At 47.3% G+C, this 27971-nt stretch overlaps 1 protein-coding gene across 2 annotated transcripts in view; it reads left to right on the forward strand.

Moving 5' to 3' along the window:
* zfpm1 (zinc finger protein, FOG family member 1) overlaps positions 1–27378 on the forward strand; it is a 72936-nt gene extending 45558 nt beyond the window's left edge. Inside the window, exons 4-10 of one of the 2 annotated variants that reach the window (XM_062389066.1) lie at positions 6849–6982; positions 19418–19514; positions 19779–20024; positions 20977–21210; positions 21295–21537; positions 21863–24400; positions 24492–27378. In XM_062389066.1, coding sequence (XP_062245050.1) covers positions 6849–6982; positions 19418–19514; positions 19779–20024; positions 20977–21210; positions 21295–21537; positions 21863–24400; positions 24492–24562 — 3563 coding nt within the window. In that variant the 3' untranslated portion in view covers positions 24563–27378. Of the gene's footprint in view, positions 1–6848; positions 6983–19417; positions 19515–19778; positions 20025–20976; positions 21211–21294; positions 21538–21862 lie in introns of both variants that reach the window. The other variant, XM_062389065.1, reaches the window with a different exon arrangement.
* The last annotated feature ends 593 nt before the right edge of the window (positions 27379–27971 follow it).

A 27971-nucleotide genomic window follows, 5' to 3' on the forward strand; every position in this document is an offset into this window, starting at 1 on the left:
TTCTAGATATGGACTCTGACAGTTTTTCTGTGAAGCTCGTCTCATGTCCCTTTTTGTTTTTTTCTGTCTCTTGTCTCTTCCGGCTCTTGTCTGTTTAATTGTTGAACCTCTAAATGACCCTGAGTGAGTGGAGAGAGTCTATCGCTCTTTAACTTCCTCCACGTCGCTCGCTGCCGCTCTGCGCCGCCGCTGCAGCCGATACCGGCCTGATTGAAATGTCCTTTTCTCTGGAAGCCAGAAGGAGTTGTTAAATCAGACATGAATTAATGATTGAATTAATTATTGGAGTCACATACCGTACAATTAATTTTGTGGCTTTGCCTCAGTCTTTTTTCCCCCTCCGCCGTCTGTGTGTAGAGAATGTCAAGAAACATTTTCTAATTAATTTATGTGTGATTATCAGGGATGGTTTCTGGAAGGTCTCCACTTTCAATTTGTGACAGGCTACAGCGGGGGGGGAGGGGGCTGGGCTGGGAGAGATGGAGCTGGTGGTGATGTGCACGTGAAGCTCGTGCCCTCTCACACACATGCACTCATTAAGGTGCACGTTCTCCTCTGACACAGTTTCACATTAGAATGTCTCCTCCATGTCTCTCCAGTGACGATGTTTTACTAACCTGAGAGAACTCTTGGTTACTAAGATAATTACATGTTGACCTTCAAATGACCTTTGACATGACTGGAGGAGAGAACCCCCTGCTCTTACTTTTCACCTGCTTCCTGTTTACACCACATGACCAGTGCAGGTGAGCAGTCATGTGACCTGTGTTTTCTGATATGGAACTGAAACGCTTCTCATGTTAAAATTAAACCGTGTGGACGCAGCCAGTTAATGGGATGCATCAGGATTCAGCTGCAGAGGAACTCAGCCAGCTCCACTCAGCACCGTTGTTTTGGTCCTGAAAGGTCAAAGGTCAGTGATGTGATGACGGCCTGAAGTAAAACATGAAGAACCACAGAGCTGCTGGTTTCAATGGTTCCCTGCGTTCAGCTGGTGAACATCAGGTTTCCTCTTCCACAGTCGCCCTGTCACTTGTTTTCTTTTCGTCCTCTGAACAGAAAGAAAAATGATTTCCCCCCCCCACACCACCATGGCCCCTCCTCATTTATCTTTCTTCGCATATTTGTGAATTTGCATGTTTGCTTCTTGCTCTTTTCTGCTGGTGTATGTGTTTTGTAGATAAAAGTTCAGCAGTGCAGTTAAGAGAAATTAGTTGGGTAAACAGTGGTAAATGTCAATGATAAAGTTCTGTTGAAGCTCATCTGATTAGCGGGCCACGCAGGTGTCTTATCTCGCCGGTGCAACAGAGGGTAAAATGGAAATGATTGCCGTGGTCCTGAGCAGGAGATGTCTATCCCAGAAATGTCTATCTGCCGCCGAGCCGAGCCGGCCGGACTCCGGGGACCCGGGGGTGCTGCGGGAAGATGGTGGCGAGCGTGGCGAGGGGGGGGGGGGGTGGTTGAGAGAAGAGAAGGCTCAATCAGGTCTCGTCTGGTGCTGGACTGACGCCTTTTATCAGGCGACATTATAAATAACTTCAGTGCTCGTTAATGTGGAGAAGCTGGGAGGCGGAGACATGAAACTGGTTTCTCCTTGAGAGGAAACTGGTTTAACAGGATCATCAAAGCAGCTCTAGATTAACTGTTTGGTGTGTTGAGGTCCAGATGTGTCATGTAAACCAAGATGAGTCAGAATATGAATCTGTGGTTTGTGAAGAATAATCCTCGTGAAGATATATTTGAGTCTTTTTTTAATCTCTCAAATCCAGAAGAAAAACCTTAAATGTGTTTTGTTTTACTTCATATAAACATATTGTTGTTATCGGGCTTGGTTCCACTTCCAGTGGGAGTGACCACACAGCAGGGGGTCTCATCTATAGACAGCTGATGGATTTAACATGGAAAATATTTGGTGTGATTTCTGTGTTATCAGTTAAAATAAGTATTTGTGTGATTTGTTCATTATTGTAACTTGGATCCAGATCCAGCTGATTCATACGACTTCTTGACACAGAAATGCTTTTAATTACAAAGTGTTTGACTATTTATTTTCCTGTCAATGTAAATCACTTTATTAGGAACACCATACCTTAATGCTTCATGATATCCAGAACTGATCAGTTAAGGTCGACTGTACGTTTGTGATTGTGGACTTGGCCGATTCAGTTGAACTCAAACTTAGTCGATTCCTACGTTGACAGAGCTTTCCTTCCTTCTCTCTCTCTCTCCGGGGCGTCCCACGAGGGCGAGAGAGAGAACAGCAGCGGGACGTGCTGGGATTTGTCATTCAGCGAAGGTTACACCCCCGACTATTAGTGCGGGTCGGAGCAGCACGCAGATAAAGATTTCCTGTTGTGTGGTGTCAAAAAATCAATAGCTGCGCAGCGATGTGCTCATTTGATATCAACAATAGTCTTTTTAAAAATCAATTAGGGCGAAACGAGGAGAGCATCGGTGTCGGGTTACATCTTCTTTTAACCCTCGTTCCACGTTGATATCCAGGGCGGCCGGTCGAGGGTGAACACGCACTCTGTCCTCGTGCGTGGTTTGATTATTCATGTCTGGCTCCCTGTTCATGGAGCTGAGAGTCGGTGGAACCCGACGTTCACGTGAAACTTTAATTCCAAACACAACTTGTATTGAATAGAAGCTTTTGAATTAGTACAAATTACATTTACTTAGATTCTTAATCAATTGGACTGTGAAGTGTTCTAATAATAATAATAATAATAATAATAATAATAATAAATCTCAACAAGCCTGTAAAGCTCAGCCAGAGAACTTTGAGGTAAGATCACGGTTTTGGATTCCTCCCAAAGTTGTGGACAGTTTCCACCGAGTACCATGTATTAATATTCTGACGTGTCAGTTAAGATAAGAGCCCCCCCACACATTTCATTAATTTCCCGTCCAGGTTGACTGTACCTGGCAAAGCATCAACTGATCTGTTTAAGTGTTTTGATTTCAGGAGTTAAGAGTTCCAGACCTGCAGCGGCTCGTTCTGGTTTGAAGCTTCGATGCTTGAAGAGAAGTTTACCAGAAGCTCACGTGTTGAACTCTCTCTCGTCTGATTGGTTAGAAGGAGTGATGCCTCTGACATCACTGCTCCACATCAACGTACAATTTATTGAATATTTCAACTAAAAACCACCAGAAATATTTGGATTGATCCCAAAATCCTGTAACGACATCATCAACTCGATCGTGATTTGTTTATAATGGCTGCCTGCCACCTTCAGCCCCCCCCCCCCCCCCCCCCCCCCCCCCAAACACTCATCAGTTAATTGCTTTAGTCATTTCATTAATGACAGGCTGATTGTTTTATTGTGTTGGCTCATCAAAGAGGCCTGGACGCCCCAGTGGCTGCTGAACCGTCCGTATTGATAAGCTTTTGTGTGTGTGTGTCGCTGCTGACAGGGTGTGTATATCAGTGTGATGGTGTGCGTGTGTGTGTGGGCACAGAGTGTGTGTTCGGCTGCAGGGTGGCAATGTGGCGTCCAGTGTTTGTGTATATGTACTAACATTCAGTAACCAGGTGACTCTCACAGGCAACTAGGGAACTACTACTACTATTACTACTTCTATTACTTTGATATTTGTGTGTGTTTGTGTGTGTGTCTGTGTGTGTGTGTTTGTGTGTGTCGGAGCTAAATCAGTGAAGCTGTGTGGACACTGTGGAGCTGGTTCATAATGATAACCAGCCCTGTGCTGTTTGGAACGGGTCATCTACAGAAAAACAGACACACTGAATTATGTGTGTGTGAGTGTGTGTGTTTGTGTGTGTGTGTGTGTGTGTGTGTGTGTGTGTGTGTGTGTGTGTGAGACTGTGTGTGTATGCACATGCACTCCAACAATAATGGGTGTAGTATCATACAGAGGACTGTGGTGGTTGCAGCCACATTGATAAGCAGCACTGGGTTCCTCTGCAGGTCTGTGGTGGGCAGGGGGGGTAATTAACTGGGATTAGGATTGTCGGAGGCCTGGTGTTACCCCAGCGAACACAGCTGACCTGCTGGGATTAGCACAGTGCTCCCATTAAGCGGGGGTGCACTGATAGCTCTTTCTCTCTCTCCTCCAGTAGGAAGACGTTCGTTTAAACCACACTTACCGACGCCCTCGTCTTCATCAGCTGCTGACGCTGCCTGTAATTAACCAGCTCCTCTTCAGCATCTGTACATGTTCTTCATCAGATCAACAATAATCACAACGATAATAACAGCTGAGAAAATGAGCCTGATTCTTTCAGCTCGCAGCGTTCTCACTTTTGAAAGAATGAGAGATTAACACCCTGCAGACACTAACTTTGAAAGTCTCTGTGTATCTGTGGTTTCATGTGAAATGAGGCGTTTGGGAAACAAGACTTTTCTTTGTTTAATGAGCAGAAACAACAACAGCAACCATTCCTCTACGTTTGGTTAGCACTGCTCTATCTATTCATTTATCATCACTTCACGATATATTACTGCCTCACATGTTTATGTTTACCCAATGTTTTGAAGCTGCTACAGCCAAAGGAGATTTCGTATTTGATGGATTGTTGATATTGACTTTAGCGCCACCTACTGGCCTGGCATGCTTGTTTGAAGCATTTGCACCAAAAACGTTGGAGATCCAACTTCTGACTTTTTCAAATGTCCCCATTGCAAGGTCAATAAAAGATCATCTTATCTTATCTTGTATTTTTTTGAACAACCAAGAGGAAAATAACCACTCAACATGAAATCGTCAGTTCAGACGAGACCCTCTTGAGATAATAGAACTAGAAGCAGCCTCACTGTCAGAACGAAACCATCCAGACTAACCTTCAGTCCTGAGAGCAGCAGGATGAACACCTGTTCATTTACCTGACTCAAGCTCAGGCTGGTTTATAAGTTAATATCTGTGTTGGCTCTTTGAGGTCAACTCCTCACCCTGTTGCACAACGAGCGGTCAATGGAGCTGGTCAGGTTGATAAGAGTCCCGTGTGGCCCTGATTGGCCAATGGCACGGCGGCAGACTGGACATTGATGGAGTGCGGAGATAAGGAAGGTCAGTGTGGCCGAGGCCCCATGATGATAGGAGATAGGACCCGGTCTGACAGAGGCTGGACTTCAGACCCCCCCCCCCCCCCCCCCGCAACCCCATGCTCCTCGTTTTCTAATTTTGTCAACAATACTTGTGAAATGAAGCTTCAGCCAAAAGCTTTGAATTAAAGATGAAGCCCAACCTGACCCGGGCTCATCAGAGGCTCAGGTCAGCTCCTGTTGCGTCTGGCATCAGACCCACGCTCTCATGTGGCCCGGGGCCCGGGGCCCGTCAGAGACAGAACCAGTGCCGGTGACACCGGGACACCAGAGCACCGTGACTGGCCACCAAGGTGTGCCGGTGCTACCAGAGCAGAAACCACCAGGTCAGCTGGTCACCTCCACCACGGAGGTCATGTGATCATTGCTCTGGTTAGCTTCAGAGCAGAGATCTATTTATTATATAACCAGACGTGTGGAGAGTGCTAGTATCTATAAAGAAGAATTGAATCTTGATCCAGATGTTTCAGATCTGTGGTGTAACTGCAGTACAGAGATAAAGGAACCAGTCAGCAGATGTGTTCTTCTCTTTCTTTAATGGTGGAGTGAGATGTTCTCGATGCTCTGAGTCTCTTCCTGTTTGACGGAGTCGCAGCTTCTCCGACTCATTTTTTTAAACTGCCGTTCATCTGACCTCCCTGGATCCCGCCCACTTTCTTCCCTCTAACCACACTCACACTTCCTGCTCCCTCCTCCCCTCCATAACCCTCCACACCCCCCCACCGGCTGTGGGAAAGCCATTTTATCAGCGTCTGTCCGTTGTTCTCTGGTGGGGATAGATACAGAGAAGATAGATGAGTGTTTTGACATGGAGAGTGTTAGACAAACACTCTTATCAGGCCCGCCACTTTAGACCGACCCCCACGAAACAGTCGCCTGAACCATGGACCAGATGAGTGGGGGGGTGGGAGAAGGAATGGAGCGTTGGCTTTTTATTTTTTTGGTGTTTTATTTAGTGTTTGTTAATGAGAGGGAGAGAGAGAGGGAGACAGAGAGCTGTCCAGCAGCCGGCCCTGAGGCTGATCAGCTGCCGTTAATCCCGACATCGTCTCGTTAGTGTTTCTCAAACTTCTTCCTTTTCTCCTCAGATTTGCAGAAACTTTTCTGAAGTAGGCGACAGCTGCTCCTCCTGCACTCTGAGCTGTCTTCTCTTTTTAAATGAATGGATCAGGCCTCCGTGCCTCCTGGCTATCTGGCTCTATCTGGGCTGCAGCAGGCTCCGACCACAGCCGTCACTGCCATCGCTCTGCACTTATCGCTTTGAGGAAGTACACAAGAAGTTTCCCCGTTTGAACCGACCAGGACAGAAAGTGCTCGGCTGGTGGTGAACTCCCCCTGCTGTTGCTCGCCCGTCACTTGCTCTCTCTGCTGCCGGGGTTCAGGTCGAGTTCGAGCCACATGATGCTTTTGTCGATTGTTTCTCTGGATGTTTTGTAGCCTGTCAGCTGCTCCTGCTGAGCGCCCTGAGTCGGGTTTCAGTCGGAGCTGTTCACAGCTGAAACTGATCTTTTGATGGGAACTTGTGCCTCAACTCAACATCTTTAACTTTAGCCCAGAAGAAGAACATGTCTACATTTGTTGTCAGAAGGTTTTCTAACAACAGTTCAGCCTCAACATTAAAAAAAGACAATGAAAGATTCTATAAAAGCTTCTAAATGTCCGTCCAGCGTGTCTCCTAAAGCAGCTGGTGTACGATGAGGTCATTATCACTTTGGAACATTTACGTGTTGATGCATCTGTACAATCTGAAGGATGACCCCCCCCCCCCCCCCTCCTCCTCCACAGATGACCTGGAGTTCAGTGAAGAAGGCGGTGGAAGCCGGGTGGTGGCCGGCAGGGACCTTCACCCCGACACAACGTGGGGTCCTTACCCGGGAATCATCCAATCACAGGGCAGCACAGACGCCGAGGAGGCCGAGGTAAGAGCACCAACATCTCCACTGTCCAATGAGAGTGATCCGTCCTCAGAGGATCCTCCAATCGAATCATTCATACACATGATCACATATATGTCTGTGGAAGAGAAATCTGACATGACGATTTGATCAGGTTGGTGTTTTAGAGCAGGTGTCTGATGGTTAATGTTTTATTTAAACAAGCAAAAATATTTAAATCGTTTTTTGTTCACTTTATTGAAAAGAAATTCATAGAAACATCAGAAATTTGATCATTTATGATTCACAAATGCAGTGAAGAAGGTAAAAGATGAGCTTAAGCCTGAAATCAATCAGCTGTGTAATTGATGAACGTTATTCTCGACTGCCTTCTTTTCTAATGTGATGATTTCCTGCTTTTAATATTTAATATAAATGTAAATTTTAATTTTTTGTTTTGGACCTAATGATTAGGAGTTAATTTCAGTTAATTGGTATTTTTTTAACCATTTTCTGTCATTTTATCAACTAAATAATTATTGATTGACCTGAAATAGTTTGGAGATTAATTAATATTAAGCATAATTCTTATTTGCAGACACATTTCTGACTGTTATAGAACAAATATAAGCTTTTTAGCTCTTAATCAGACAGGAACCATTTTTTACCAAGAAAGTTATGTTTGTTTGTAAGAATCAATTTTTCAAAAACCAGCGGACATGTTTGTTTCAGGGAGGCAGCCGTTACATTTCATTCGGATCTGGATCAGGATTTCATTTTTCTGGGTTAGAGGTGGAGATTTTTTATTGATTCATGGATCTGATTGAAAAAACATGTTCTGGGGACTAATATGTTTGACTGTGTGTCATCTGGTGCAGATCCAAATAGAATGTAATGAGAGTGTTTACAATAACACATCATGTCGTACACGTGTTGTAATACTGAGAGGTCAGAGGTCGCTTAACAAAGAGACGATGAATGAAGACTTTTGCGTGCGTGTGCGTGAACGTGTGTGTGTGTGCGTGTGTGTGTGTGTGTGTGGTCCCTGGGAACAGTGGGACCGGATGGAGCCCTATCAGAGGCTGGGTTCGTGCATCATGTGCAAGTCCATCTAATCATATGATACTGATGCTGGGAGAGGCTTCCTGGCACAGATCTCCAACTCTTACAAAACACACACACACACACACACACACACACACACACACACACACTCATGCAGGGTGTTACTGCCTCATTTTTCTGCTTAATTTTGTATCTTTACCAGTTTCACCTTTCTTATCTCTCCAGAATGTTTCATGTTGTTCTTATTCCACGTAGGAAAAACCTTTAGTCCAGTTTAACATCTGGATGCACATCTGTGTCCGAACCAGATCACATCCAGTCAGGACAGAGTTCAAACGAAAATACCACCAACCATTTTCCATCCTCCTCTCCTCTCCTCTCCTCCTCTCCTCTCCTCTCCTCCTCTCCTCTCCTCCTCTCTTCTCCTCCCCCCTCCTCTCCTCCTCTCCTCCTCTCCTCCCCCCTCCTCTCCTCTCCTCCTCTCCTCTCCTCTCCTCTCCTCTCCTCTCCTCTCCTCTCCTCCTCTCCTCTCCTCTCCTCCTCTCCTCTCCTCTCCTCTCCTCCTCTCTTCTCCTCCCCCCTCCTCTCCTCCTCTCCTCCCCTCTCCTCTCCTCCTCTCCTCTCCTCTTCTCCCCCCTCCTCTCCTCTCCTCCTATCCTCCTCTCCTCCCTCCATCCTCCCCAGACGTCCGCCTGCCTTTTTATCTCCACATGGCGCCATCCTCCTGGACAACAAACCCCAGTGATTGATTCCTGCTTGATAGGCTCTCATTTCTAAGATTTCGTTTATTATCAGTGAGGTTCTGAGTGTGCAGATAGATGTCTGTCTCTGTGTGTGTGTGTGTGAGTGTGTGTGTGTGTGTGTGTGTGTGCACGAGCACTCAGACACACACCCGCTGACTCACCCATCACCTTTTGTTCTCCCCCCCCTTCCGCAGCCCACACCGTCCTCCTCTAAACTGTAAAGTCCATTTTTGTTCTTTTGAGAGGTTTTCATTCATATGGAAAACATCTCGTTCCGACTCTTAAAACCCATTTTCTCTCGGCCCCCCCCCCCACTCCTCCTCCTCCTCCTCCCCCCACCGTTCTGCGGACTGAAGGAGTGAGGAGACGGACCTTCAGTATCTGCAGGAGATAGTGGCTGTAATCTCACATTCCTCCTGTGTTTCTCCCCCTGTCACTCCACATCCTCCCCCCTCCTCCATCCATCCCTCCATCCCTCCCTGCCTCCCTCCCTCCCTCCCTCGTGGGTCAGCAGGGGTCAGGGCTATCCTCCTCCGTGAATTGGAGAGGAGAAATCTGCTCATCTCCCAGTAAAGCTGGACCCATCACACTGCATTCCTACAGTGGATTACAGTTTACACTCTCTATAAACACGTGTCGTCTGGAGGCCAGAACAATATTTCATGTTTATAAAGTAAATACATTGAAATATGACTATTCCTTAAGGAACCATCATCAGAGGATTGTCCCTTTGTCTCAGAGGTGGGAGTGGACAAGTTCTGACCCGAGGAAACTGGTCTTTGTTTCCCCCGATGGAAAGCCCCTCTCTGCCCCATCACCTGAAATTACCTTAATATCTTATTAATTATAAGTCTTCAGTGTTGGAGCCTTCATCATGTGGTTGCTGGTGAGTTTCCTGGTTGGGAGGAATTGGGGCGGGGCAGAGAGAGAGATGAGATCCAGTCCTCGCTCGCCCTCCAGCAGATCTCCTTCAGTAGATTAGCTCCGTGTTAACTGGCCTGTGTCATATGGAAATCCTGTCATTTGCATCTCTTGAGAAAGAGGCGTAAAACCATTTATCTATTTAAATATATTCTGTGTGATATGGCTGTTGGACTTTAGAACAGGCTATAATAATGTTGACTGATCAGCTGATCAGCCGGCTGCTGATTCCTCACACTTTGAGGTTGAGTGAGCAGCCGAGTCCTCCTCCGTGGAAACCCAGGAACCAGCCAGTGCTGCTCGTGTGATTGGATCGCACACAACAAATCTGATATTATATCTGCTCCCCCTCTGATTGGATCCTGCTTTAATTAACTGATAGTGCCCGTGCATGTTATTGGACTGAAGTTGAAGATTTGCTGTAAAAAATTTCCGCTCAGACTTTTGGGTGAAGCGAGAGCGACGGAGGGTGGACGCTCATCCCGGAGTCAGCTGCACCTGTTGCATCTTTAAGTGAAGTGGTGCCACAGGAGAAACTCCTCGTACCACACCTCCTCCATTGTCTCCCATCCTCCAGCAGCTCACCCCCCCCACAATCCTGTCTTTCGTGGAACGGCGGCCTGAAGGCACGATCCTAGAAGGAGCAGAGTAGGGGAGTTCAAAGCGTTATCACGCACCAAACGTCTTTTCATCATGTTTTAGAAACAAGCGTTCGCACTAATCCCCCAATAATCTCTCCAGAGAACCGGGGCGATAAGGAGCGCCACCCACGGCTTTTCAAACACTTTTTGGGTAGTCTCTTCTCACTCTCTATCTCTCCTCCTCTCTGCCTCCTCTCCTCTCCTCACTCCCCTGGAAGGACGAGTGAAGGTGATGCCTGTCTCCTTCTTAGTTTCTGTCTCTCTCCCCCCCCCCCCCCCACACACACACTGACTCTGAGCCAGTTTGTTTACAACCGGATTCTGATCTTTATATTTATCTGGAATCATCAACAGTGTTTCTCTGCCTCTCTGTTTCTCCCTCTCCTCCGCCCATCAAATTAGAATATTAATTAAATGGTGCTCCGACAGAAGATGACAAATTGATGATTACGGTGAGTGTTGAGACACCTTCAGCGATGCCCCCCAGAAGGATGTGAGACACGCCGAGCTTCCTCCAGAGAACCAGAGCTTCTACCTGTAAAAAACACTCTACTGTGGTTCCCTCAGAGATTAAAATCCATCCTCCGTCCTCCTGAGGCAGATACATCAATGTTAGTTAAACGTGATTTGAGGCGACCTAACCCCTCTCTCCACATCAAAACCACACTTATCTTTGTTGGCTTATGGGTTGTAGTAGAAGCGAGTGGAGCCTTGTTTGCACTGCTTAACGTGCCCCGACTGGGATTTATCACAGATCTCACTCATCCTGAACAACTCAGGTGAGGAGCTCCAGCTTCTGCAGGAAACCTTCACACCCTGAGAAATAAGAGTTCATGTTAGAATGAAGAAGGAAAATGTTCCCAGTGAAACGAGTGGACGTGTGGACGAGGTTTCTAACACGTGACGTGAAACTGGAAGATCACAAACATCTCAGGATGAAGAAGAGGAGCCGGACACGTAGAGACGAAGACGTCAACTTGGAAACACGAGGAGATTCCAGATCTTGTGGTGATGAGGGTCCACGCCGGTGTGGATGAGCTGTAAACAACAACACTGATCTTTCCACAGCAGAGTTTATACGTCATTTCCGGCCTCCTGCTGCTCTACAGGCTCCGCCCCTGCTGCTATACAGGCTCCTCCCCTCGCCTGGATGTTCCCCACATGTTCCTGTTTGAACGAGTCGGACCCGACGACCTGCTGCTGCTATCACAGGAGAAAAACAACTGCAGCAAATGAGTGGAGCCATGAATCTGCTGAGATCATGTCTGAGAGAAGCTTTCTCCTCCAGTTCCTTATTTCCTGATTGAGTGGATATAAGAGTGATTGACCCAAAATAGTAAATTTACGATGGTGGTATGTTCCAAAGGAAATGAGAAGAGTCTCAGTGACACTTTAACGAGCTTCTTCTTGGTCCTCGTCCCATTTCTCCATCAAGTTTACTGGAAATCAGTGACTCAAAACAAACATGGAGATAAACAAGGAACCGGCCTGAAGGATAAACTTGTTTCAGTGCAGCCACAAAGTGAATCCTCGTCCTCTACCGCTGTGTGGAGGCTCTGACTGGTTTGTCACTGGGATTTCAAACACGACCTCAAAACGTTGACCCCGAGTGTCGAGGCCTTAATGGGACCTATAGCTTTTATCTGTGGTGATTGGATCGGTGCGCTTCATATGCTTTCACCTGTCGTCTGACTCGCCCACATCATGACAGTAGCTTTCTGTCTCCTGGAGTGTCTATCTGGCCCTGACAGAAGAGCCTATCACCCCGAGAGAGAGAGAGAGAGAGGGGGGGGGGGGGTGATTGGAGAGAGGGAGAGAGAGAAAACCGCCAGAAGAGATAAAATACTGATAGACAGAAATGCGGGCCAGGAAGGAAGAGGAATAAGAGACAAGAGACGAGAGAGGACGGAAAGGTCATCGACTGAAACCAAAAAAAGAAGAAGTGAGCGACGAAAAAGAAATATGAGAGGAAAGAGAGAAACTGCAAAAGAGAGGTGGAGGAGGGCTGCAGAGACAAAGGCAGGAGGTGTTCATCACTCAGTGGCAACGACTGGTTGGTATCTGCATCTCGCTGTCATCTGCAGCGGCTCCTGCAGGGGGGAGGAGGAGGAGGAGGAGGAGGAGGTGTAAGGGAGGAGGAGAGGAGAGGGAAAACCTCTATCCTCTCTATCTCTGAGCCTCATCTCCGGCAGTTCAGGAGCCCGCTTTCCAAGAGTGCCTCATTTTCAAATCTCTTATCTTGGCCCCCGTTTTAAGTATTGCAGTTTTATATTTTTACATGTCATTTGCATTCAGCTCATCAAACCTGGCTCTCTCCACTTTTTCCCTCCCCCCCCCCCCCGTTTCTTTTTAAAGACGTATTCTCAGAGGGGCGCGGCTCTGCGTGAGGAATGTCATGTTACTGTATTGACTGTATTTGCCCCCTCGTGAGTGAAATGTACAGTTTAAAATGGTATTGTGTGTCTCCGGTGGATGTTGAAATGGTTTGCGTGAGTGCAGTGGAGGTGAAGTGTGTGTGTCTGTGTGTGTGTGTGTGTGTGTGTGTGTGTGTGTGTGTGTGTGTGTGTGAGAGGCGGATGAGAGCAGGTTTCTGATTTTTATCTGCCTTCCTTTTCTTTGTATTTTCGGAGGATTCACACAGTGACCTCTTTGTTTGGACAGTGAGTACAACCCTCCAAGCCCCTGGATCGGGGGAAGAAACCATTTCCTGTAGCCGAGAGATAGAACGAGAGACGGAGAGAGAAAAGAGGGAGAGATAGGACGGAGGAGGAGGAGGAGGAGGGGCCGGCAGACAGAAGGGCAGGAATGAGAGTTGGAGAGAGGAAGAGAACTGGAGATTAAGGAAAAGAGAAAGAGAGAAGTGTACAAAAGGAAGGATGCAGTGCAGGGAGAGGTGAAAGAGGAGAACGGAGGAAGAGGCTGAATCGGGTGATTGAGTGAATGATTCTGGAAGAGGAATGAATGAACGAGGGATGGAAAGGTCAGCAGAGGAGCAGAGCACTACCTTCCATCCAGAGGAGCAGGGAACTTCAGAAACACTTCAAACTACACAATACAATACATAACACTAATTTTTAAGAGTCTTAAAACTATAAATCTCTTAGTTTGTTTGTCATATATGGGATATCCTGGTACTGGCCCTGAGAATCATTGATTATCCATAATACTATAACATTTAAGACAGACCTGAAAAATAATTGCACTTCAGAGAAAAGCCAAGGAAATTTATGATAACGAAATGTATGACGATTATAGAAAACATCAAGTATTCATTGCTAAAAGTTCTTCAGTCTAATGAAGATGTGTTTCACTTCCCGTCATTAATAACAGAACAGAAATCTGTGAGAACACGACACGGTTCAGTGGAACCACAAAGTTTACATTAAGCTTTAATCACTGAAGAAAGATCTGTGCTTCAAACCCTCGTGGTAGAGTTTATACACAGTGTCGTGATAATATCGACTTTTTAATCTTTTACAGAATAAACATCTGAATATTTAATATCTTACTCTCCAGGCTCAGTTTCCCACTGTCCATTATAGACCATTATAGACCAGTGTAAATCATATTAGACCATATGAAACAGTATCCACCACTGAGACCTATAGATGTTCTCGATGTGAACCAGTGATTTGCATAAACAAACATACTTATTCCCCAGTGGAGGCAGTAAACGTGTGGCCGTTGACAGCTGCACGGACCAATCTCAATCTGCTCATCTGCTCATCTGCTCATCTGCATGGGGGGGGGGGGTATTTTTATGCGTATATGCACGTTAAAATTTGAATGGGGGGGCACACAATGGGGTTACTTAAGGGAAAGTTCTTCTTTTTCCGTTTCCCATCATCTCATCATCGCTGCTCCCCTGAGAGAGAGAGAGAGAGGGAGTGGGAGGGAGGGCGAGGGAGGTAGGGGGGGCATTCTGATACTGAGAGAGGGTACGGAGAAGAAAATGAAGAAATGAAATCAGCCTGGCATCATTTGCATTCAAGTTTTATCGGCGGAGGAGGAGGGCGTTTTTGGGCCTGATAAGAGAGAGGGCGTCGCAGGCTGCGCTGGAGGTGGAGGGCGGTTGGTGGGGAGGTGTGTGTGTGGGAGAGAGAGAGAGAGAGAGAGAGAGAGAGAGAGAGAGAGAGAGAGAGGAGAGAGAGAGAGAAGAGAGAGAGAGAGAGAGAGAGAGAGAGAGAGAGAGAGAGAGAGAGAGAGAGAGAGAGAGAGAGAGAGAGAGAGAGAGAGAGAGAGAGAGAGAGAGAGGAGGAGAGAGAGAGAGAGAGAGAGAGAGAGAGAGAGAGAGAGAGAGAGAGAGAGAGAGAGAGAGAGAGAGAGGAGAGAGAGAGGAGAGATGTTATATGTGAATTGACTTTGTTAAAAGACGGTTGCGTGTGTATGTGCCGACACACCACACACACACACACACACACACATATGTTACAGCAGCTATAGTGAAGACAGGCTGTTGGGGGTGGAATGGTGTGGGGATGGGGGGGTGGGGGGGGGTTAATATCAGACCAAATAATTAGATTCGCTATCGTCTCAGCGGCAGCAGTGCGGGTATCAGGCAGATTAAAGCCGGGCTCGGGGCTGGTTAATATTCATGAGGGGACCAGGGTCCGGGCGAGGGGCTTAGACTGGAGCTCAAAGACTCTCCTCCGGCTGATGGGGCTTAAGGCGACGCTCTCCACCCAGATGGAGCTCTGCCAGGGAGGCCTGACATGCCGCTGATAGATGATGGGGTGAGCACGGAGGAAGAGGAGGTGACACCTCCTTCATCAGTTGGGGAAGAATCTGTTGATCTCTAATCGATCAGGTTGTTTCGGAATCAAACGGCCGGAACCTGAAAATCCAACTAAAGCCACGTGTCACTTCCTCATCTCCAAACTGTCACTGGTCATAACCTCCTCTCGTCCCAGCACCGCCCACTAACCGACGGGCGACACCACCGGGGGTTTGAACCCCGGCCTGGTCGTGGTCCTGAGATGACTCACGGCCGTCGGAGTCAAGGAGATGGGCGTCAGACCAAGAGACGTGAAAAGAGTTTGATAGCATCCAGTGGCCTCCCGTTCTGCCACATCTCTGGCATCTGTATTCTCCTCTGGCCTGGTTAATTACACACACACACACACACACACACACACACACACACAAACATGGTCTGGCTCGTTGCCTCTGATTCTCATTAACACACGTGAAGCTGTGTTGGTTGTGTGTTTGTCTTTGTGCGAGGGGGAGAGCAGCACAACAACACATGGTTTATGAGTTGTTAGAGTTCTAAAGACCCAGGAAACAGAAACTGCTCTCGGGTCTCGATCCTCTGCAGTCACCTGGGATTCGAACCCGTGTGTGATGTCTGAAGTAGAAGCATCAGAATCTGCAGTCGATGAGAATCTTCCTTCAGATTCGGCTGCGGTCACATCGAGGCCGCGCTGACCTGAGACCTGCAGGAGCTTCACAGACTGTGTGGCTCACGCTGCTGGAGCTGCTGCAGCGTTTCCTGGATCCTGATGAGTCCACGGGATTCCTGCAGTGTCGGCTTCTCCTCTTCCTGTTGGTCATGTGAGGATCTGAGTGGTTCCTGAGAGGAACCACAGTCAGGAGACGTAGTTTTGAATATCACAGGTTTGAGCGTTTTCAGTGACGTGAGGATGGAAGTGACTGATCTGATCAGATGAAGAGAAATAACATCTGTGAAGTTTATCGATCAGAGACTCAGGGTTTCTTGTGTTCCTCTCTTCTTTTCCTCGAGTGCAGTAAAACTTCAGCCGGAGTAAAAACTGAACGGGAACAATATTGACTTGAGATGAAAAAGTAATTAATTCTCATATAAGACACGATGGGAGAGTATCACACTCTTAAGTGTCACGATAAGTAATTACTGTGTATTTTAGATCTCAGACGAACAAGCCTGTGTGTGTTGTTCTTTTTCTCTTGCGTTGTGTGTCTGTGTGTGTGTGTGTTTGTGTGTGTTCTGCTACTGAGCTCTCCCCATTGCCCTATCATGGTGAATTCCAAAGCCGTGGCCGTGATGAATTAGTCTGAAACAAATTAGCAGTACTTACAGCTCAGACGGCTCCAGCATTGGGTTACAAATTAAAACAAAAGCAGCCGTATCTGCACATCAGCGCTAGTTCTCCATGAAACACAATCTGCTCAGCACACAGCCGACTGAGAGCTTCCTCCCCTCTGTCCTCGCTTCCCACCGGCTTCTCACCGGCTTCCCACCGGCCGGAGGACTCAGGTATTCCAGGTTTCAGCTCCGGCTCAGACTCAAGTGGACAGGGATCCAGTGCTGTGTGTTTTTTGGTTTCCTACACTTTTTACACGTGATTTAAAAAGTAACATGAAAGATATGATTCTATTTTAACAGAGTCAGACCAGAGTCTCTGTTATTTCTGTGCACAAAGAGCAGACGATGTTTTTAATCCGACAGATGTGGGTGAAGACCAGGGCTGCGTTCAGCGTGAACAAGGCGTTTGTTTGAACATTAAAATGAGCTTTTATATTAAATTACAACTTTAGACAAACCTGTATTTCTGACATCTTCACTGGATGAACACCAGAAACTTTAGAATCCTTTGTGTCGCTGAGTTTTTAGAGGAATTGTGTTGTTGAACCTGGAAACTGCAGAACAGAGACCTGGTGTGAACGGGCCTTAGATTCTGAGCTGCTTCACTTCACTACATCTCTACTAATGGAACAATTCATAATAAAGAAGTGTCACCATCATTAGGGTTAATGTAGATATAACAACGTGTTCTCCGTGTGTGTGTCTGTGTTGTGTAATGAAGGAGGTTCAGGATAGAAGTGACTGGAACCAGGTTGTGGACACTTTATTACAGACAGAAGTAGAAGATGTCAGATAAATGAGCCATGGGGATATTTATCAGTCCGTGTGATTATCTTTGGGTTGAATGTGTGAAATGTGTCGGTTAATAGGAAACACACTTCCTGTTCCTCAACACAACAGCGTCCACTGCCGAGGCTACACACTGATCAGCTTGTGTGTGTGAACGCAGCACCACTGATAACACAAAGGAATAATAATCACTGTAAAATTACAAAAGAAAGCAATAACAGGGAAATTAGAATTTGATGAGTAAGTGCTGATTAGGGTTTGGAGATTTTTTTTAAAAGCTGCCATCGGTGATGCCATTCCTAGAATATTTAAGTCTTTAATTCACACAGAGAATATTCATTATTTTAGATATGAGATAAACTGCAGCTTCAAAAAGGAGGAATAACAACTTATGAGCAGTGAAATGTTCAGTGTGTAAAATCAAACAGTGAAGTCGTGAAACAGCAGGTACACAAAGCCACACTCAGAAAAACACACAAACAATCAGGCAACTCCGTCACGTGAACTTTGACCTGTGACATCCAGCTCAGTCCGAGGACACAGGTCCAGTGCTGAGGGCAGGGCGCCTCCTGGTGGAGAAACCATGATACTGCACCACAGAGACGACAGGGGATTCTGAAAAACGAGAGATTAAGATATTACACACATTCCACACTGGCAGTTAAACAACTTCCACTTCACCTTCTCTCTATTGTCGTTATCCACGGGAAATATGCTTCAGGACTTTCACTCTTTTCTGTGTTGTTGTGTTTTAAAGTTTAGTTTGAAGTTATAGATTCAGTGACTCACGTCTGATGTTGAATTTGTGAAGCGGTTTTTGTTTGTTGCTTTGCTGCCTCGTGTGTGTATCGACAGCGAATCCTTTAACTTATTATTATATATTATACTGTATTGAGTCTGTGACGTTGATTTTTTCAAAAAAGTAGAAATCCTTTCTGTATATTTCCTTAGTTATTGTTTTAAAGATAAACTTGTTGCAACAGCAGAAACAACATGTAAGCACCTGGAGGAGAAGGAAATAAACCTGACTTCCTGAAAACATTATTATTATTATTTTTCAGTCTGACCCGCAGGTCATGTCTGAAACAGCTTATGAGGCGTGTGCGTGTTTGTGCGTGTGTGTGTGTGTGTGTGTGTGTGTGTGTGTGTGTGTGTGTGTGTGTGTGTGTGTGTGTGTGTGTGTGTGTGTGTGTGTGTGTGTGTGTGTGTGTGTGTGTGTGTGTGTGTGTGTGTGTGTGTGTGTGTGTGCATGTGTCATGGAGACGTGGGATAAACCTGTGTCCAGGGAGTGATTGTCAGAGGAAATACTCCTGGTGCCTCAAATGGACAAAGACAAGATTGTTCTCTCTCTCTCTCTCTCTTTCTCTCTGTCCCTCCCTCCGCCTCTCTTTCTCCCTCCTGCTCTCTCTGTCTCTCCCTGTCTCTCTCTCTCTCTCTCTCTCTCTCTCTCTCTCTCTCTCTCTCTCTCTCCCTCTCTCTCTCTCTCTCTTTCTCCCTCCTGCTCTCTCTGTCTCTCCCTGTCTCTCCCTCCCTCCCTCTCTCTCTCTCTCCCTCCCTCTCTCTCTCTCTCTCTCTCTCTCTCTCTCTCTCTCTCTCTCTCATACCTACAGACACTGGATGCCGACTCTCCGGCCTTTGTCCACTGTATCCACTGTGGATCTTATTATGGCAGCTGTGTGAATAGCCGCCTGTCGACCTCATCAGATCTTCTTTCTCCTCCCTTTCTTCTCTCACTCCCCCCCTCCCCGGGGTCTCTCTTCCTCTTCTCTTCCTCTTCTCCTCTTTCTTCTCCTTTATTTTCTTCGTGGCTTTGTTCGGCCCGTGTTCCCTTCATTTCCTCATTTCCATCTGTGGTTGTAATCACCGTCTGTTGGCTACCAGTCTTTTTATGAACAGTGTTTACCAGCGGCCGCTCGCTGGACGACACCACGGGACAATCTATGCTTCTGTGATGATCTCATGTTTTCATATCAAGCTGTTTAAAGACTTGTGTTGGAGGAGCATCGGTTTAATTTGACCTGTGAAGCCGTGTTGAGGCTGTAAAGGTATTAACATGTGAACATATGCACTTGAAGGGTAAATATGTATATTTAATACATTTAATATCAGATTACTCTCAGTCCCTCTCATGGAAAATGTCCTGTGGTCATCATTTGTTCACTGATGCAGATTAAAAGATTGATTTAAATATCTGTACAAACAGTTTTTCGGTGGAAAGGTCGTTCACCTCCCGTCCTCTTGTTTCTTTGTGTTGCAGAAGTCGAAGTTGATTTGTGAAGATCCAGATTGTTGGATTAATCGACTCCCTCTGACCTCTGACCCCTCAGCTGCCAACTGTACCATCTACAGCCGAGGTGAGTGACGGCAGAGGACACACCTCCTCGGGATGTGATGTGTGTGTATATCTGTGTGTGAACCAGAACCAGAACCTGAACCAGAACTAACTCAATCTGTGGAGTCCCTGTCTCGCTCCGAGCCGTCGTTAGGACAGTGTCCAAGTGTCTATTATTTTGTCCACTCTTTAAACTAAAAGTCAATGAAGGACTCGTCTCAGCTGATATGAAAAGTGAAGTTCAGTTTCACTTTCAGAGTCTCAAAGTTGTTTTGTGTGTTTTCAGGTGACGCGTTGTTCTGTAAGGTCGCCAGGGAGCTCGTGGCGGGCGAAGGCCTCCTGGCGTCCCTGTCTCCTCCCCCCCCCTCCTCCCCTCCTCTGGCCCAGCCCTCTCCCCCGCTCGGCCTCATCACCCAGAATCAGGCGGCGGTGAAGGAGGAGCCAATGTACCCGGCGGCGCTGCGCTCCGAGATTCAGCTCCTCCCACAGCAAGCCGGCATGGCCGCCATCTTGGCTACTGCTATTATTAATAGTGAGTATTGTATACAAGGCATGAAAACATGAAGAATGAAGTATAGATATTCTAATTAGTACAATAAAATACATCCTGTGTTTTTATGTAGTTTATTTTATCGATTAGAGTTTTATTCATATTCAAATGATCCATTTTCTTACAGTAGATTCAAAACTTAAGTGAATTACTGAAGAGTTTAAACTGGAACCTGCTCATCACTGGGATCTGCTGTAATTCACCACTTCTCTGAAAGCTGTAATGTTTTCTTTGGCCACAAGATGTCACTGCAGCTCTTTGAGTGTTTTCCCACAAGCCTCTGCTGCTTCCTGTCGGCCACGAAGTGTGTTTCAATGCAAACATGATCACGTGGCATGTTCACACATTCATACATCTGGTTACACAAATAATATTAATGAGTAGATCTTTGATAGACTGTGCCCTGTTGCCATGGATCCAGCAGTGGCTTGTGTTTGTGAGAAACATAAATTGTTTGATATATAAACACATTAACCAACACCAAGTGTTCACGATTTAATAAATATCAGTTCTGTCAACATGGCTGATTTAAACAAAATTAATTTTTTCTCTATTAAAATCAAGATCTATGAATTGTTCTATGAGTCTATTCTCACAAATTAAAGAATGCAACAGATAATTCCTGGATCCATCCTCTGATCCCAATTCACACGTTTGATAGTCCTCCCCTGTCCTCGTCCTTCAGTGTCCTGCTCATGAGTCGTTTTGCATTATCTCGCTAACACGAGTGAAAACCACGACAGATACATGACGAAGATCAGAAATTAACTCTGATTAATAATGTTTTTATCAAGTTGCTGCTTAAACAAAAACATGTGCATTTTATTGAATGTTAAACTATTTTACAGTGAATGTTAGTGTTAGATTAAAAAGCCCAGTTGATCTGTTTGTGTGAATGTGAGGACCTCATTGTCTCTGCTCGTGTCCCCCTCAGAGGACATCTTCCCCTGTAAGGACTGTGGGATCTGGTACCGCAGTGAGAGGAACCTTCAGGCCCACCTCATGTATTACTGCGCCAGCCGCCAGAAGCAGCCGGCCGCCGCCTCCTCCCCCCCGCAGGACAAACCCAAGGACTCGTACCCCAACGAACGCGTCTGCCCCTTCCCACAATGCAACAAGAGCTGCCCCAGCGCCAGCTCCCTGGAGATCCACATGCGCACACACAGCGGTGAGAGAGTGAAAACACTGAGGTCTAATCCCCAGACTCTGTTTCTGTGCCTCTGACTCATCGTCCGTCTCCGTCCTCCCGCAGGTGAACGTCCTTTCGTCTGTCTCATCTGCCTGTCGGCCTTCACCACCAAAGCAAACTGTGAGCGGCACCTCAAGGTGCACACGGACACGCTGAACGGCTTGTGTCACGGCTGCGGCTTTGTCTCCACCACCAGGGACATCCTGTACAGCCACCTGGTCACCAGCCACATGGTGTGTCAGCCCGGGTCCCGCAGCGAGGTCTACTCCCCGGGGCCGGGCCTCCCCAAGCTGCCCCTGTCCACCGGTGAGTCCCACCAGCGGGGAACAATGTGGAGAATACTGAGGGTTAGAATTGGAACCAGATTATGAACCTGAACTCTCAACGATCTAGTTCCGCCACTAGGGGGCGCTGTCTTGTCGTCTTTAATCTGCGTAAGTGGCTAAAAGAAAAACTTCACTGGAGGACAGAACATCTTCCTTTTTCTTCTGTTATAATTTACTTTGAGCTTTGAGGAAATATGACAATGATTGAACCTCACATGGCTCTGGCCGTGTGGTAAAGCGTGTTAGCGTTCGATATCAGTGTCTGCTCAGTTTTACAGTTTACTAACCTCGACTCTCCTTCTCAGGTCTCAGTCCAGGAGACTCTGGTGTGGTGCTGAAGTGTCAAGTGTGCGGCCACAACTCGGACTCTCCGGCTCAGCTTCAGCAGCACGTTCGAACCCACCTGGAGGTCAGGGTCCCGACCGAGAGGAGCCCCACCCCTCGTCAAATCACCCCATCGTTAGTCGACGCCCCTCAGCTGTCTCCTCACGAGAGGGAGCCCGTCGCCTGTGTCCCTAAACCGGACTCGTCCAGCCCGGGCGCTAACGGCAGCTCGGCCACCCCCCGGGACTACAGCTCTCCTGATGCAGCAACCACTGAGCTGAAGATAAAGGAGGAGCCGCATTCAGACTCAGAGATTCAAGAAATGGAGATCACGGAGGCTGGAGAGGAGGAAGAGGAGGAGGAGGAGGCTGGTGGAGAAAAGGGGAAGCTAGACGAAATAAGGAAAACAAGGGACAGTAAGGGACATATCGCCAGCTCCTCCAGTCGGACATCAGGTTCTCCGAAGAGTCCAGCCATCGCCACTGTGAAGGCAGAACCAACCAGCCCCACTCCTGGGTCCAGCCCCGCCCCTGTGGGAGGTGCAGAGTCCGTTCTTCCTGGGGGAGCAATGTTCTTGCCACAGTACATGTTTAACCCCGAGTCGGCCATTTTGCCACAGGCCTCAGAAATACTGGCAAAAATGTCGGAGATGGTCCACAGTCGTCTGAAACAGGGACAGACGCCTCAGAACAACCCGGCTGCGTTTTTCCCGGCTGGTTCGACCGCATCCACCGCCGCTGCCACTCCACCTCACAAAGGAGCCACCTGCTTCGAGTGCGACATCACCTTCAACAACATCAACAACTTCTATGCACATAAGAGGCTCTACTGCTCCAGCAGGCACCAGGCCGAAGGAGACACATCGGCCTCAGGCCCTGGATTAACGAGGGATGCCAGCTCCGCCTCGGTGCCTTCCAGTGGAGCACATGGCTCCTCCGCCTCTCCTCAGGGCGGAGCAGCAAGTAGAGCTGCCTCGGCTTCTCCTGCCGACTCTGATTCTCCCGCTGGAGCCACAGAACCCAGGAGAGCGGTGGAGGTGAAGATAGAGACTCCTGCAGGGAGAGAGGGAATATCGTCTTCTTCTGAAGGGGAAGGCGGAGCTACAAGTGTGGGAGGAGGTGGCGTAGGAGGAAGAGCAAGCGAAGGCAGCCAGAGTCCAGCGAGCGGTTCTGCCGAGGACCAGGAAGATGATCCCAACAGAACCTTCTGCGTGGCCTGCAACATCCGCTTCAGCCGTCATGAGAACTACACTGTTCACAAGCGGTTCTACTGCGCGTCACGCCACGACCCGACCAACCACCGGTCCGTGCACATGGCCAAGGCGACCACCGGAGCGGCCTTCCATCCCCAGCCCATTCGCACTCGCAAGCGGAAGAAGATGTACGAGATCCACATGGCCAGAACTGAGGCTTTAGCTAACGCTGCTGCTGCCGCTGCAGCTGCTGCTGCTTCTGCGGCTGCCTCCGCCCCCTCCCCCTCTGTTCTGGGCTTGGCAGTGAAGCAGGAAGTTTCTCCCGGTGCGGCCGGCGGCTCCAGCCCAGAAGGAGACGGCCCAATCGACCTGAGCAAGAGGCCCCGTCTGAGCGATGGTCCCCGGCACAGCAGCAGCCTCCTCCCTGCCCTGCCTCTCACAGACTATCACAAGTGCACCGCCTGCAGCATCAGCTTCAACAGCATCGAGAACTACCTGGCCCATAAAACCTACTACTGCCCCGCCACCACACTCCAGCCCCACACCTTGGAGCAGCTTCACAGGCTCAAGAGATCCGCCTCCACCTCTCCCAAAAGCAGGCCTCAGCAGGAGCGGCCGGATCTCCTGCACCCGATGGAGGCGAAGGCTCTCCCCGCCGAGTGGGTGGCTCAGACTCGAGGCTCCTCGTCCAGCCCTCGTCCGTCTGCCTTACCGGCCTCTGAAGCCACATCTCCTCCTCATCCCACCACCACGCTTGCAGCCATCCCGGGAGCTGGAGCCAAAGGTGCAGGTGCTGGTTCTCCTCAGGTGGTCTGCCCATACTGCCCCAACAGACCCATCGCCGGTGACCTGATGGAGCACTTCAGGACGACCCACAGCCTTGTCGCGACCATTCAGCCACCGCAGGAGGCCCTGCCGCAGCCGGGCAGCGCAGTCAGCCGCAGCCCCAGCCTTAGTCCCAGAGACAGAGCTGCTGCAACCATTACAGCAACCCCCAACAGCCAGTCCAGACTGGTGTCCCGGGTTCACAGAGACGGCATCAACGGGCAGGCCAGGAGCGCAACCAATTCTCCTGTTTCCCCGCGGGTAAACAGCACTCCTTCACCGGGGGGCACTTCACCTTCGGCTGGCTCCCCTCTGCCCATGTCCCCCCCGGCGCCTCCCTCTCTGTCCTTGTCACCTGTGCCTGATGTCCCAAGGGAGACAGTGGGATCGTCCCACCTTCCAGACAAAGCCAACCTGACCGTGATCTCCAGTCACATCTCCGCCCCCCAGTCGGCCCAGATCCCCGGCCTGAAAACCACAGTGATCTCCCCCGTCCAGAACGGTAACTCCCGCTTCTGCCGACTGTGCAACATCAAGTTCAGCAGCCTCTCCACATTCATAGCTCATAAGAAATACTACTGCTCTTCCCACAGTGCCGAACACGTCAAGTGAGCCGAGACGTTCACGTCTTCCTCCTCCTCCTCCCCCCCCATTCTCTCTCTGAGCGGCGGCTTCCCCTCGCCGATCTCCGAGAAGCCCGTCCCTCTGTGCCAGTCCTCCCACCCGGGTGCCCAGCTGGCGCTCAGCTGACGTGACTTTAAATGACAATGAATGACTGTTACTCACCTGACGGGGCGACGCCCGGCTGCTGCAGGTGGTGTTACGAACACACAGTGAGAATCCTCCTTATATGGGTCAAAGTGTGTAGGACACTAAGAGCTGAGGTGGACGCTCTCTGTCTTCATACCCAACATCTCCCGCTCCCAGGCCTCATTGTATGTTGCATTGTGGGACGTTAAAATGTGTGTTTATGATGGTAGTGATTAGATTCTGACTGTTGGGCGGAGACGATGATCTCACAGTAACGATGATGCTGATTTGAATCTTTCCTGAGCGGGGGGGTTGTTTCTCTTTGAAGGAAAAGAACCGATCATTGTTCATTTTTTTTAAGACCTGTGCATAGTGTATGATGTCTGAAGAAATAATTCTATGATGCTTTTGGTTTCAACACTGGCTCTTTTTTTTTGTTGCTCACTATAGAAGCTAAAGTGTTTTCAGCTGAAAACAGATGTTATCACGATGTTACTAGTTCCTGAAGGGTGATATTTACAAATGGACGACTTTTCCTTTCTTTCTTTCATAAACACAAATTTTTTATTTTCTCTTTAAAACACAAGGGAGAAAAAAATGTGAAATATTTATCTTTTAGTCCTCACTGATTTCATGTCAACAGAAAACTACCTAGTGTCTGAGAGTATTTGTATTTTTTATTTGTATGTTTTTCATACTGTTGGAAGGAACCGTTCGGAGCCGGCTGTGTTGAGGTGTATTTTCTAAATGTAGATATGTAATATCTTCTCCCAGTAATCACACTGAACTCTGTTATCACGTTAACCTGTCGTGTTCTGCTCGAGTCTTTAATTGATGCCGAGATCTGCGAAACCGGTGGAGTGTTTATTTTTATCCCTTCTGGTTCTTCGCTGACTAGCAACGCGATCGGAGCAGCTTCCTCGCTCACAGCTTTTCACATCAGGTCGTAGAAGAGACAGTTTCTGACACTGTTCAGGGAGAACGAGGCTCCTCCGGTGTTAAGGTACAAAACCCACAGGTTTCACTCTTTAGTTTCTCACTCTGACTCCGTGCGTCTCGTTCACAGACGTCGACACAAAACACATCAGCTCTTTGGTTTCTTCCTTTTCTGTTTGATGATTGTATATCTGTCCGGTAATGAAGGCTCAGCAGGGAAAAGTCACATGTTAGAGAAACGCCTCCCACAGACGAGGAAGCACATCTGTAATGACCACTTACTGTGGCCCGTGGTGTGTGTGTTTGTGTGATCTCACTAACACACACACACAGTTAACGCCACAGTTTCCCACGCTGCTTTTGGAGTTGCAATACAGTGTTAGTCAGAACTGTGAACTCGTGATTTTATCCTTAAGCTAAAAAACTGAATTGGTATTTTTTTCTCCCATAATTCCTGAGAGATGAACGTTCAGGTCAACAAGTGGAACTTCACGACACTAAAACTCACAAACAGCAAGTAGCTGAGACGCTCGGCAGTGGAGGACAGGGACCAGTTCATGTTAGAATGAATCGATAAGATGCTAATATCACAACGTACGAACCCAGGACAGATCTGGACTTTAATTCAGCTGCTGTCAGAAAGTTGTCACCCAGTGAGATTCGTTTGCTTTTGTTTCTGTCATCTCTGTAGATCCGAGATCAATATTCAGCCTTTTAGCTCCGATTTGTTCTCCACCAGCTTCTGACTCTTTAGCAGCTAAACGCTATGTTCACCTGTTGCGAGAAAGTTAATTCACGAGAGACACAACAACCGAAAGAGTCAAACTACAACAAATAAAACCAAAATAATCCAATTCATGCAGTTTTAAGGAATCCAGAGTTATATGTATATTATAACGTCAGGTATTTAGACCTGAGATCAAACTCTGCTCTTTCTATCAATCATAAACTACAAAGTACTTTTACAGTTTTACATCATGAACTCCAAGAGACTGTAAATACAAATGGACGACATGTCTCTTCATCCTCCCACTGTACAAAATGAAGGAAAAACATATCGGATACTAAATGCTCCTGCCCACACATGCTCTCGGCCAATCACGAGTCCGTCTCAGCTGTCAATCATGATGTTTCAAATTTGTTAATAAAACCAAACTTTTAAGTTCCTAAAATGACAGAAACCACCTTTGAAATATATATATTAAGATTTCTTTAGAATGGTCCATGTCCGATATGCTAACATGGAGGCGGTTAGGTTTATGACCTGTACTGCCGCCAGCCACCAGGGGGCGACTCAGATGTTTTGGCTTCACTTTCATGAGTCGTCATGTCGTCCATCTTTAAATTTTTATCCGACACATGTTTACAGTTGTGCTGGTTAATGTCTCGGTTCTAAAAGTGAGAGAAGAAGAAGAAGAAGAAGAAGAAGAAGCAGATTGAGGAACTTGCTGGAAAATCAACCTCGAAACTTTCCCCCCTTTTTATTGCACTGTGTTGTATAAAAATGTGCTTAATGTTTTCAGTTGTTTTGTAATATATTTATGTTCTGTAGCACTTTCCCCCCTTTTTCTAAACGCATCATGGTTCCAGCTCGAAGGACTTTGTTGATTCACCATCGCTGAAACTTTTTAAAATGTCTTTTGTTGATGATTAATCTCGAACGTCCACGAAGGATAAAATCACAGCGAGTGTCAAAACAGTTATTTTTCCTTTTTTTGTTTCCATTTCATTTCAGTTCACTACACTCTTGTCCAAACTATGCATGGGAAATAAAAAAGTTCTGAGAGACACTGATGACGACTGCGACTTCGAGTTCTTTCACCGGTTGTGTTTGTCCTTGACTTGTGTTTGATTCACTCGTCAACTCAGAGGAAAGTTCCAGAGCTCGACGTGTTTCTGACTGAGACTCGTGACGAACGTCCGAGTGAATCATCTTCTTTTGATTCAGAATAACGAGCTGTAGCACCAGTGTGTGTGGGGGGGGGGGGGACCAGCTCCAAGGCTGCTCCCATCAATTACTGAATGTTTTCACAAAAACCTCCGGAGCAGAAATATGAGGATTATTATTTTGTTTGTTTTTTTATTTGTATTCTCATTGATACAGATATTAACACATCAGACTCAGAATTCTTTTATTTGCCAATTTTGATTGCACAAACAGGAAATTGCCTTGTTGTCTTTGTTGGTGCACTGAACATAAAACAACAATATAAAAAAACGATATAGAACAAAATATAAACATTAACAGAGCTATGGGCATGTGCCGTACTGAGGTGCAGAGATTAGTGATAGTGCCAATAACATATCAATTATAAATTATTATAATAAAACTACAAACGAGACTAATAACTGATCTTCTGCACTCGGTCAGAAAGGACTGAGGTGAA

This window comes from Platichthys flesus, chromosome 6, assembly GCF_949316205.1.
Source record: "Platichthys flesus chromosome 6, fPlaFle2.1, whole genome shotgun sequence".
Lineage (NCBI taxonomy): Eukaryota > Metazoa > Chordata > Actinopteri > Pleuronectiformes > Pleuronectidae > Platichthys > Platichthys flesus.